This window comes from Rousettus aegyptiacus, unplaced genomic scaffold (genome assembly GCF_014176215.1).
Source record: "Rousettus aegyptiacus isolate mRouAeg1 unplaced genomic scaffold, mRouAeg1.p scaffold_m13_p_7, whole genome shotgun sequence".
In the NCBI taxonomy this organism is placed as follows: domain Eukaryota; kingdom Metazoa; phylum Chordata; class Mammalia; order Chiroptera; family Pteropodidae; genus Rousettus; species Rousettus aegyptiacus.
Window position 1 is genome coordinate 28,872,655 of NW_023416310.1, and position 13,231 is coordinate 28,885,885.

Below are 13,231 nucleotides of genomic sequence, written 5' to 3' on the forward strand. Positions count from 1 at the left end.
GAAATAAATTAATAATCTTGCTTTTTGACACAATTTGTTTTATAGGCCCTAATATGGGAGGTAAATCAACATATATTCGCCAAACTGGGGTGATAGTTCTCATGGCACAAATTGGGTGTTTTGTGCCATGTGAGTCGGCAGAAGTGTCCATTGTGGACTGTATCCTGGCCCGGGTAGGGGCTGGTGACAGTCAGTTGAAAGGAGTCTCCACCTTTATGGCTGAAATGTTAGAAACTGCTTCTATTCTCAGGTGAGTGCATTTCCCAGTGTCCTGAAAATCGAAATGAATGTTCCTTTTCCATGAGAAGTACATTTGTAGATTTATCTGTAAAACATCTGAGAACTTCAATCAAGTTTAATAGTTTTCCTGTGAACTTTATGTAATTTATATTATTTTAAAAGGATGATTGTTGATAGTTGTGGAAAATTTCTTCGATTTTTTAAAGTTTCTGGTAGTTCGCCTTACAAATTTTCCTCACTGCTGTGCTTTTTGCCTGCACTGTTGACACTACCAGGAATGATCTCCTTGCTCTTTACTAAGTCCCTTCCAGTCTTTACAGGCCTTAATGACAGAAATTCTACTTCTCCAGTGATTTGTCATGAGCCTGGGGTCATGGGCGTTTCTTCACTGAACTCTTTGACAAGCCTGTCATTTATTAGGTTTTTAGTTTTGAGGTTACTGAAATCTGTTATTTCAGATATTAGGAGCTTCTTTGAAGGCCAGGGAGGCTATGCCTTCTGATTCTTGGTTGTCCTTAGTAAATTATGTGTTTGTTGATTATCGCTTGTTAATATAATAATTAGTCAACAAGGTGATATTCATAACTTAAAAGATTAAAGAAATAAGCAAAAGATGTCAGTGACGATTCACAGAAAAAAATAAATGACCAATAAGTACATGAAGAACTGTTAAATTCTCTAAAAAAAAATTCTCCTCACATTTAATGAGAGAGGACAAAAGAAAACTGATATCTGACATCGTGACAGACGCAGATTTTCGTGACCATCAGCTGTGTCTCCCAGTGTTTGTATCGTCCCACACAGTCACACCTTCAGGTGGCATTATTTTTGTTTAATCTCGACTGATTCGATTAGCAAGAAACAAATGATAGCTGCTTTATTTGGAAATTCGTTCATTACTACTAGTGTGATTGATAATTTAAAAATATTTATTCATCATTTGTTTCCTCTTCCATCAATTTTTCATGTCCATGCCCACTTTTCTACTGAAGTTTTAGTGCTTTTTATTGACTGTTGAATGCTTTTGTGTGTTAAGATAATGAATCTGTTATGTTTGTTGCACATCTTTTTCATTGTACTTTGTTTTTCACATTATCACATATTATGTCATGTGAAATTTTCACATAATCATGTGTTTCAGGTCTGCGACTAAAGATTCTTTAATAATCATAGATGAATTGGGAAGGGGAACCTCTACCTATGATGGATTCGGGTTGGCATGGGCTATATCAGAGTACATTGCAACAAAAATTGGTGCTTTTTGCATGTTTGCAACTCATTTTCATGAACTTACTGCCTTGGCAAACCAGATACCAACTGTTAATAATCTACATGTCACAGCACTAACTACAGAAGAGACCTTAACTATGCTTTATCAGGTGAAGAAAGGTGAGTGTATACCACTGGTCTGCTTACTGTGAATTCTGGGTGTGATAATGGGAAACTTAACTACCCTTGAAATCTTCAGTTATTACCTTATTCTAAGTTAATATGAATTATTGATGTTTTTATAGAATGCATTTCATAATTCACAGTCTGGGGGCAGGGACATGGTGCATTATATCTATTTCTGTGTCTTATGGTAGCAACAGTTATTCTAAAACAATCACAGAAAGAATAATTTATACTCTTAAACATCTTGACAGAGGGATTTTATACTACCTCTCCTGGCAATATTTTTCTTGTCAAATTCACTTAGAGATAGTAACAAATAAGCTTTGAAGTTCCAAGGCTCTAGCTGTTACCGTTTAATAAACTATTTATTGTAATAATCTTATGTTAAGGATGTGTTATGTAAAGAGGCTCATTCAAAGCTGGGGCTTCCAGAAATCTTGAAATTGTTAGTAGTTATCACATAAGGAATGACTTATTGTATGTTGGCATTTCATCCTTGCAGAAAAGTTTATCATTTATGGGTCTGGCAGCTGATCAGGTACTGAGTCGAGATTAATGTTACTATAAAATTTTTATTAAACATTTCACTAGTCATCAGAATAACTTTTTTATTGGCTTTTTGATTGTCTATGAACATATTTTTCTGCCATTAGTTGGTTGCACATAAATGAGTATTTTTCGTTCTTTTATCCTTTGTTACTTATCCTGCAGTGGGGATCCTTTTGAGCTACTGTATTTGCATTATTATTGACATAAAAAATACTTTTAGTTGGACTTGGCATTTGGCATTAAGTTTAGGTTTTACTTTTAAATCATTGTGTTTTATATGATAAAGAAATAATTCAAAATGTATTAAAAAGACCAGATGAAGTACAGAGAAGATAGAAATAAGAATCCTTCACAGTTAGAAATAAGAATCCTTCACAGTGGATGTTTATCAAACACTTGGCTTCTATTTTTATTTGTTTCTCTTAGTTGTGCAAAGGATCCAGCTCAAGAATGCATGGGATATGTAACCCCCCCCTCCCCCCATTTTACAGTTAATATATAATTGAGGCAAAAATGGAAGCTCCATAATAACTGCATCATTTGTAATAAACATTCAGAAGGAGTGTCTTAAGTCTATCTATTTTCTGCAAATAGGGGTGAAGATCAGCTACCTAGTCTATAAATTTACTAGTGATTTGGGTCAAAAATTCCATTATCATTTGCTTGTAGTAGTTTAGAATCAGAATGAGATTATTTAAGTATGGCAAGTAGCTTTTCTGAAAAAGGTATTGTAAATATTTAAATAGATTTATCCAGCTAGTTTTCCAGAGTTACCATCTCTAGAAGATGATGTAGGCAGATGTAGGCAGATCCAAAGGATAGATAGACCATTCCCTAGTAATAAGTCAGCATGTTTTAGTTACTTACTTAGTGCCTTATAAAATTAGAAAACCTCAGCGAGAGATTAGGTTGGTTAATTTTTCTTCATATTTAGATATTTCTCTAGGCCTTTGAGGATTGTCTGTCAAGGCTTTTCGGTGCTTTTTTTTTTTTTTTTTACTGTATTTGTCAAGGATAAAATACAGCACTGTGTGCCAAGTCAGAATCACTTTTAACTTGAGGTTTAATTAAAAATTTTTAATTTACGCTGAAACATTTGGCGGATATGTTTTAAATAACACAAAATTGAGTTTCTAATGACAAAGGAAGAAGGATAAGTTCCATTTACATAAATTGCTGTCTCTTCCTACCCTGCCTCTTACACTCCCCACCCCCAACTTTCTTATAGGTGTCTGTGATCAGAGTTTCGGGATTCACGTTGCAGAACTTGCTAATTTTCCTAGGCATGTAATAGAGTGTGCTAAACAAAAAGCCCTGGAACTTGAAGAGTTTCAGCATATTGGGGAGTCACAAGAAAATGAGGAAATGGAACCAGCAGCAAAGAGGTGCTATCTGGAAAGAGAGGTTTGTCCGACTGGTTTTGTAGTTATTTAACTTCTGTATTGTTAAATATATAAGGTCACCAAGATGAGTTTTTTTCCTATAAAATTGTAATGTTTACTTACGGATCATTCATTATTGGCTTTCATTTCCGTTTCTTGGCATGGCAAAGAATCTGTATCATTTTGATTTCTGCCCTATACATCTCCATGATCAAAAGATAACATTTTAAATACCAGATTTTAAAAGTAGGGTAGGTATACTAGTTTAGGTTTAAAATAGGTAATTCAGAGGAGTTAATAGGATGTCTAAGCAGATCTTTGATTACTTCATAAATGAATAGGTCAGTTCCAGTTAAGTTGCATATTTACTCAGTAATCAGTTAAGACAATACCAAAGGAATGAAAATAGTTGCTGCACTTCCATTGTTTAGAATCTAGTTGGAGAGGTAAGAATAATGAATATGTCATAGTCATAGAGAATAAAGTGGCATATGACAAATATGTATTCAGGAAAACTCTTTGTGGGCAGGATGTTTCATTTGTCATGGGCTAAATGGGTCTTCTCTGAGTGATGGGTGAAATTTAGAGGTTCACACAGAAAGGTACAAGCCTATGCCCAATATACTTTTTAAAAATCAAAGGATTATTCTCTATGATAATGAAAATAAAAGAATCTTAATTGAGTGCTAGGGCTTGGCAACATTTGCTGTGGTATGCACTGTGACAGCTTACTGGTCATACTTTTACCCTGTGAATTTTTTATTGTTCTTACTGAAGAATGCATGATGATTAAAATAATCAGCGATGTGTATGGTTTTTGAGCTAAAAGTATGGTTTTAGCTGTTGTACCTATGTAAACAGGAGAAATGTTATAACTTGTTAATAGTTTTAGGTATGGAAAATTGCCAACCTAAATATGAGATAGGCTTGGTATCAGCACCACAGCTATCAGTGACCTGGGATTAGGTAGCCTCTTGTATGTAATCCCTGGTCTCCAGTCCTTTTGATAATATTAATTAGAATGTATTTTTTTTTTAATTTTAAGCTTAAGGGAAACAAAAGTGCACTTGTTTAATAGAGAAGTATTTTTTTCTTTTTCTTTTTGATACCTACTTTCACCTTTAAGGTACCTAAAGGTACTTACTGCCAATGAGCTCCCTGTGTGAAAAGCAGACTTTTTAGCTCTGCTTCATATGCAGTGTAGACATTTACGTGGTGCTTACCCTTTGCCAGACACACACTTTACATATATTAACTCTTTAATTCTCAAAACAGTCCTGTGAGGTTGGTAATTATTATCTCCATTTTATGGATGAGGAATGTGGGGAAGGAATCCGGTCACATGGCAAGTAATGAGCATTCTCTAGAATGACAGTAACTGGGCAGTAAAATAAACATCCTGCGTATGAGTATTAAACTTTCAGTTACTGTATATGCCGTATAGTATTTGTAAACCTCGAGTTCTTTTTTTCCCAGAAGACTAAGTTTATATGTATCAGGAAACTGCTAAAGCATTCAGCCCTTTGTCATTAGCAGCTGAAAATATATTTATGAATATCCCTTTATGAATATTCTCAAGAAATATGGTCAACTAAGGGCTTTGCCATACAGTTGACCCTTGTTTGAACAATATGGGTTTGAATTTGTGCAGGTTCACTTACATGCAGATTTTTCTCAATAAGTACTGTGAATGTATTTTCTCATGATTTTTTAAAATAATATTTTCTGTAGCTTTATTTTAGGAATATAGTATATAACATATGTGGCATACAAAATATGTTTTCATTGACTGTTGATGTTATCTATAAGGCTTCTGGTCAAGAGTATGCTACTAGTAATAAAGTTTTGGAGGAGTCAAAGTTATACTTGGATTTGGTGACTGCCTGGGGTGGTCAGGACACCTGCCATCTGCTTTGTTCGGAGATCAACTGAATATTATTGATGGCGCACACTTAAACTTTAAAGAATGTTCTTTAAATATTGGATGGCATGTTTAGATGGAAATTTAATGAAAGAATTTATTACTATTCAATGTAATTTTTAGAAAAGACTAATGGTATGTTCATATGTTTTTCAGCAAGGTGAGAAAATTATTCAAGAGTTTTTATGCAAGGTGAAGCAAATGCCCTTCACTGAAATGTCAGAAGAAAACATCACAATAAAGTTAAAACAGCTGAAAGCTGAGGTGATAGCGAAGAATAATAGGTTTGTAAATGAAATCATTTCACGAATAAAGGTTACTACGTGAGAAATCCTACCAACGGAATGAAGATAAGATTGATAAGCTATTGTCTATCATACTTTTGTATTGTTTTATATTAATCCCTTTTTCCATAGTGTTGGCAATTGATGCCCAAGGGCTATCAACTTAATAAAATATTTAGTAATACTTTGCTCTACCTGAGTACATTTTTGAAGATCTTTATTTTGAAAAATGCTAGGCATAACTGAGGAATACTTAAATGGGCATGGGCAATGGTAGGCAATATGTTGAATTTTATAAATAAAATCATGTAGTTTGTAGCATTTGATATGCATTGTATTTCTTTGTAATAGAACTTCTACACATATTTATTCCCAAATGTTATGGAAGAGGCTTTGTAAAAGTGAAGGATCTTAAAGCTAGAAGAAACCATGGAAATCATTTCCAGTGATTTCCCGAGTGTCCCAGCTGTTGGCAAGAGCCAGGTTGGCTGCATACACATTAGCCAAGGAACTTACATAAGTCTAGAGTCCAGGTGTGATCCTCCACACTCTCTGCCATTCTCCCAGTCCAGTCTGTGGAGCGACTTAGAAATCTGGGTTTTAACAAAACCTTTCATATTGGGAACTCTGATTTAGTCTACTTCTTTTGTTTTAAAGGAAAGAGATAGGTTAAAAGTCAGTGACTGACCCTGCTATAAATATAGGGGGAAAGGGCACTTTTTTCAATAAATGGTGATGGGATGATTGTGTATCCATAGAGAAATAAAACAAAATTGGATTCCTACTCAATATCATATAAAAATCAACTCCAGCGAATGTTTGGCCCAAGTATACAAGATAAAACTTTTAGTGTTTAGTTTTATAGTTCTATAGAAAATAAAACAGGGACATTTTTATGACCTCAGCTTTGAAGGATTTCTAAAGTCACAAACAACATCTATAAAATTCAATACACTTAGCTATATTAAAATTAAGAACTTTTTGTTAAAAAGTGAAAAAACTAGATCCATAATGGGAGAGCATTGGTACTGCATAAAATATCAAAGGATTTATATCCAAACTATATAAAGAATTATAATAAAATCACTAAGAAAATGGACACTTATTAGTTTTAATATGACAGAATAACAAGACAACCCAGTTAAAAGGCAAAGGATCTGAATACGTTTCCAAGGAAGATATACGCATGGATAGGAAGCACATGAGAGGATGTTGGATGTCATCGGGGAAATGCAAGTTCATATTTTACTCTAAAATCAAAAGCTGGGTAACAAGTATTGAGGATGTGGAGAAATTGGAAACCTCACATACTGCTTGCTGGAAATGTAAAATGTTGCCTTTGCTTTGGAAAGTAGTCTGGCATTTCATCTCAGTTACCATATCACTCAGTATTTCCGTTCCTAGGTATGTATCCAAGAGAAAAACATGTTCACACAGAAACTTGTACCCAAATGTTTATAGCAAAAAAGTGGAAACAACCCCAATGTCTATCAGCAGATGGATATATTAGTGCCACACTCTAACCAACTGAACCGGCCATCTGCAACAGATACATATACGAGATGTGGGATAGCCATACAATGGAATATTACTCTGCCATAATAGGTACTGGTACATGCTTGGATGAATCTTGAGAACATTAGTGAAGAATCGAGTCACAAGATTGTGTGATCTATTCATGTCAGAGTCCAAATAGGGAAGTACAAAAACAAAGGTTAGCAGTTGTATAGGACTGGCAGACCGGGAATGGGTGGCTAAGGAGGTGACAGTTAAAGGGTATAGGGTTTCTGTTTGAGATGAAAATGATCTAAAATTGGTGACGGTTGTACATGTTTGTACATATACTAAAAGCCATTGAGTCTTAGACTTTATGTGGGTGCATTGTATGTATGGTATGTGAATTATATCTCAAAGCTTGTTTTTAAAAAAGTTGAGACAGGCATGTTACCCAACAGGAAACCTAAATGGTCCATACACATGAAAAGGCCTTCAATCACCAGTAAGAAAAGTGAAAACTAGGCTAGGTTACCCTGTGGGGCTCCTTCTTCAGGTTGACAATCTTTTAAAGTGCCTACTGTTGCTGAGGATGTGGAACATCTGCTGGGAATAGTTATCTAGCAAAGTGGAAAATACATGTATGACCCAGCAATTCTGTTCCTAGGTGCATATTCTAGAGATGTTTGCACATATATAAAAAATGTTTGTAATAGACCCAAACTGGAAAAAACCCAGCTATGAAAATGAACTACAGCTATATAAAATAACATGAATGGAATCTTAAGAACAGTAAGGAAATGAAGGATAAGGAATAGATGAGTTGCACAGGGCTGACAGGCAGGAAATGGGTAACTAGTCAGAGTGATTGTCTAGGGAGAAGGGGATTCTAGAAGGCTTCTGGAGTACAGCAACATTCTGTTTTTGACCTGAGTCACGGATTTGCAGGTGCTTGCTTTATAATTATTGTTAAACTATATAATTAGGTTTTAAGCACTTAAAGTTTGGTATGAGAAAAAATGAACATTTAAGACCAATGAGCCCTTTAAAATGCTCATCTTAATTTACCATGCTCTTTTTTTTTATCATCATTAGTGAGTTAATCAGTTTTTCCTGGGTATCAAAAGCACAGGAAGAAAACTTAGAGGAAAGATTCAAATATGGACATTTTTATTGATTTACAAAATCCTTAAGACTTTATGTAATTGAGAAAGCAATTTTAAGGTTCCAAAGAAATATTTCATCCCCTGGTTAGCTGTGAAAGTGTTTTTAGATTGCTGCATAAAAGCATGTATAAAATGTAAATTGATCCAGGGTTTTAGTTTTGAGGGCTACAGGAGTTGGGGGAAGGAGGTGTTGCTTCTGAGAAGTCATGTAGTCTTATCAAACTGATAAATCAGGCCACATTCATTTCTCTAAAAGAGACTTTGTTCTAAGATGTTTTTTAAAATGAAAAACATATAATCTGTTTAAGCTGTGCTTATAATGAATATGCTAATGAAGCAACCATGCCTTCAATTAGAGTCTACTTTTGGAATGTGGATGTAAAGCAAAAGATAAACTAATTTCTGATCTGTTAAAAGACAGTTGGATTTTAAATTTTTAATTTTTTTCGTTCAACCATGAATTTGGATAATAGCAGAATAAAGCCAAATATATAAATATCCAAGATTTCTAACTCAACCATACTTTATCATGAAATCTGTTGGCCACATAACCACTTTTTGGAGAAAATACATGATTTTTTTTTTCATTTTTTAAAAGCACTAGGAATCCATCCAAGATGCAATTGTTTTTGTAATTTGATTTTTTTTTTCCTTAAAATACTGTTTTGAGGGTAAAAATTATAAAAGAAGAAAGATGCTTTAGGATACATATATTTAGAGAATAACTTTTTCTCCATAAAATCTCAGTGTTCCACATACTAAGTACATCCTGTTAGACTTCTTGAGTATTAAATGCATCTTCTATCCTTGGTTTTTCTGCATTTAGCTTTTTTGGGAAGTATGTTTTTACCCACAGCATATGGTATGAGCTGCTGATTCAGTATTGAGTGGCTCTTTAAGCTTGTTAGATATATTCTGTTGATTAAAATGGTGTGCAGAAGAAAAACCAGTCCCTGGTCTAAAATAAATTAGCGTTAATCGGCTTATGAGGAAGGACAAGCAAGAGAACTTTCATATACAAAGGAAAGCTCTGTTGCTGCCTTCCTAGGCTCCGTTTGGGTCAAGGAGATGGGGTGTGGCCAGGGAAGATGATGAAAATGCCCAGAACGCTACATATTTTTAGACTAAAACTGGAAGTAGAGCCCCACTTAAAATAATAGTTTTGTGCCTGATGTCCTCTCCACTCTGATATTTGGAGTTGCTGCTTTCTCTGATAGTGCTGCTTCAGAAACTACTTGTTTTGCCGGTTTCCATGTCTGTCAACATTCTGGTGCAGTGCTAGGTTATATCGCAGAGGAAGGTGTCCGGTGTAGAGGGTGCCAGTAGCAGTGCCTGTCTGAGGGGAAGAGGGAGCTCTCGCCTTCGCCATGGCAGCTTCCCCACCTCTCTGGAAGCACAGCGTCCATGGTGTCAGACAACATTCAGAACATGGTCCAAATTCAATGTATGTAAAGCATATTTTTGCTTTGGCATGTGGTTTGTCCAAACAAAAGTGCCCACACATCTTTCATCAAGCTATGTGGGAAATTCAGCAGCGGTATGAATAATATGGGATGTTGGCGGCCCTCACTGGACCATCCTGCTCTTATTTCTAGACCTAGTGAATGGAAGACTACACTGCTGCTGCCTTTGGTTCACCTCAAGGGGGTAAACAAATTATAAGTTCCCTTAAATGGTTAAATTCAGAAGGAAGGGAAATTGTCAGTGGATAAGTTTTTTCTTCGTTTATTTTGTTCATAGATTCCACATATATATGAAATCACATGGTATTTGTCTTTCTCTGACACTTATAAGGCATAACATCCTCTAGGTCTATCGATGTTGCAATGATAAGATTTCATTTTTTTTCTTCTTATGGCTGAGTAATATTCTGTTGTATGTATGTACCATACCTTCTTTATCTAATTGTCTTATCGATGGCCACTTTGGTTGCTTCTATATCTTGGCTGTTGTAAATAGCACTGCAGTTAACGTAGGGGTGCATAAATGTTTTTAAATTAGTGTTTTGATTTTCTTTGGAGAAATACCTAGAATTGCAATTGCTGGGTCATAAGGTAGTTCTGTTTTTAATTTTTTGAGGAAACGCCAAACTTCCATAGGGGCAGTACCAATTTGCAATCCCAGCAACAGTGAACGAAGAAGATTCCCTTTTCTCCACATCTTTGGACACAACATTCTAACAAAAGTGCAATGGACAATGTATTCCTTGGTGTTTAGAATCAATCAGTAAACACGACAGCAGTTAACCTGTGTTAAACACTTGCTATTGTTTATTTCCTGAATTTTGTTGATACGTATCAATTGGTCACTAAGTTTATGAATAATGTCAAATGGGAGATAGCTTAAGACCAACTTAAATATAGTTAAATCTGATTAATACAACTATTTTCAGTTCGGCCACTGATCTGAAATTTTAATATGTATCATCCATCCAACAAGATGTATTTTATCCATTTTATCTTCATATTTGTTATCAATTTTAATGTGATGTTTTATTTCTAAACATTGGCTCAGCCACATCAATCACGAAGATGACTCCATATTGAATCCTTAATACTACAGTGTGGATGAACAGTTTGGCAACATTAAATACTTTGTATCAGAAAATGGCAAGGTAGTATGCTGGGCTCCTCAGAAGTCTCCTCCTCTTAAATGATACTAAAAGGCAGGTGTGTCTAATATTTACATTTCATACATGAGAACCCTTAGGCTCAGGTTAACTAACTTGTCGAGGCCACAGCCAATAAGTGGCAGAGCTGGGACTTGAATCCTAAAAATGAGTCTCTGAGAGCCATCCTTTTTTCCTTTTCACTGTAAGGCTTAAAATATAGTTAGGAATCTGAGATGTACACGTGATAAGTCTTTCTAAATATTGTCAAGACAAGTAGTGTAGGCGATACAACAGGAGTTAAGTAGAGGGGGGTGTGGTACAGATGTTAAGCATTTAATTCAGCTATGGAAGCTGGCACTCCTGAGGAAGGCTTGTCTCTTGGCTGCCATGGACACTGCAAAAGGCATCTACCTGCTGCCCACCTGGAAAACTGAGCAGTTAAGAAGCCGCATCGTTTCAGAGTCCACCAGTCACCAAATACTGACATCTAATCAAGTGATTGCATTGTACTGTGTCTGGACAAAAGATTAAGTTTAAATAAGAGAGCTAGGTGGTCAACCAGAAGCCTGGAAATGAAAGAGAATTAAATGTCAACAGTGTCTGGAACAAGATGTTGAAGCTAGTGCACCCAGATCTAGTCACTTGACTTGAAGGTTATGTATGTTCTGTCTTGAGCCGGGAATGATTTACCCGAACAATGGAGAATAACCCTGGAGGTTTTCTCCATCGCTCTGCTCTGAATGTATGCTTACTGAACCTGCACGGGCCTGGAAATGTGGTGTTAAAGTGAGCAGAAATGTGCTATATCAGAAAGGAAAGCTGTTTGAGTTGGGTTAGTCTTTGCTTTGCCACTTAGCTAGTGTCTCAAAACTACCCCTCCTTGGTTTTTTCCCCCCTCTTCTGTAATTAAAGAGGGTTTGATTGTTAGAGTTCTCAAATGCCACACCTTCAGGGCCAGGCATTTGCAGGATGCAGAGAATAGTGGGGTTAAGGTGAACACCCCAACCTGAAAGCATTGAAAACTTTAATAACACTTCTAGCTAAGAAAATAAGTCTGCAGGTCTGATTTGGTCCAAGGGCCACCGATTTGTGTCCTCTTTGGTGGTAGCTAATATTTCATGATTAGATGATTTTTCCGTACATGCTAATGAAAGAGCTCGAGCCCCTGTTGCAGTCTGTCTATACCAGCATCCAACTGGCCACCCCAAGGTAGTCCCCACCCTCATCCCACCCCTTTTAAGTGCCATGTTAATAATTACCTTGCTGTTCTCTAACCAGCAGCAGAGTATTTTGCTGCTTTATTTTTATTATTAGCTGTGATTTAAATATGTTGAGTCTTGGACATATTCACTGATAATGCTTTTCTCTGAAACCTTTTTCGTGGCCCCTTCACTAGACTCAGACATGGAGGAAAAAAACCCAATGAATTCCAAGCAGATAGAAGGGAGGAGGACCTCTGAGAAAGGCAGGGCGGTCGGTTAGATCAAAGCAGCACTTCCAAGCCTTTTTCAGCTCCATGAGCTTAAGTCTAGGTTGCGGGGAGAGCCTATCTTAATAGGTAGGGGTCTAGAAGTAAAGCAGGCTGTATCTTCCAGAACTGGATATGACTTAAGTAACCTTCAAGACTGAAAAACAGTGGCTTGAAACATCTAGACACCAGCCAGCAGGCGGGCAGGAGCCCCTGGAAGGATGGACGCAAGGAGAAGAGAACGAAAGGACCTGCTGTGTTTGAGTGCAATGAGAGGAGTTTAAGGTTGAGTTAATAAAACCTGCAAAGAAACAGGAATTGCGAAAAATGGGGGGTGGGATTAACTCCAGGAATAGCAAATGTTATTTTTAAAAAGTAAATATTGTTTATGGCCATGCTACTTTGAACAAGCGAACAAGCCCAATCCCATCTGATCTCAGAAGCTAAGCAGGGTCGGGCCTGTTTAGTACTTGGATGGGAGACCCCCTAGGAAGACCAGGTGCTGTAGGTGAAAAAAAATTTTTTTAAAGGGATTGTAAATTGACAAGGTCCTTGCAATCTGTGAAGTCAACCAAGGGTTGCCTCGCCTAAAAAAACAATATGATGGGATACTGCCCACCTCAACTGTGATTTTTACTCATTTAGTTATAATAATTTAAACACCAACAAACGATTTAAGAAAAATATTAAAAAAACAACTATGTATATTGGGATAGGGAAG

The 13,231-nt window shown here is 36.2% G+C and overlaps 1 protein-coding gene and 1 pseudogene across 1 annotated transcript in view; both read left to right on the top strand.

The window, feature by feature from the left end:
* MSH2 (mutS homolog 2) overlaps positions 1–6,097 on the top strand; it is a 62,452-nt gene extending 56,355 nt beyond the window's left edge. The window contains exons 13-16 of the mRNA XM_016142181.2: positions 46–250; positions 1,382–1,629; positions 3,413–3,588; positions 5,644–6,097. Coding sequence (XP_015997667.1) covers positions 46–250; positions 1,382–1,629; positions 3,413–3,588; positions 5,644–5,814 — 800 coding nt within the window. The 3' untranslated portion in view covers positions 5,815–6,097. The remainder of the gene's footprint in view (positions 1–45; positions 251–1,381; positions 1,630–3,412; positions 3,589–5,643) is intronic.
* Positions 6,098–12,894: 6,797 nt separating this feature from the next.
* On the top strand, positions 12,895–13,021 carry LOC118606349 (annotated as a pseudogene).
* The last annotated feature ends 210 nt before the right edge of the window (positions 13,022–13,231 follow it).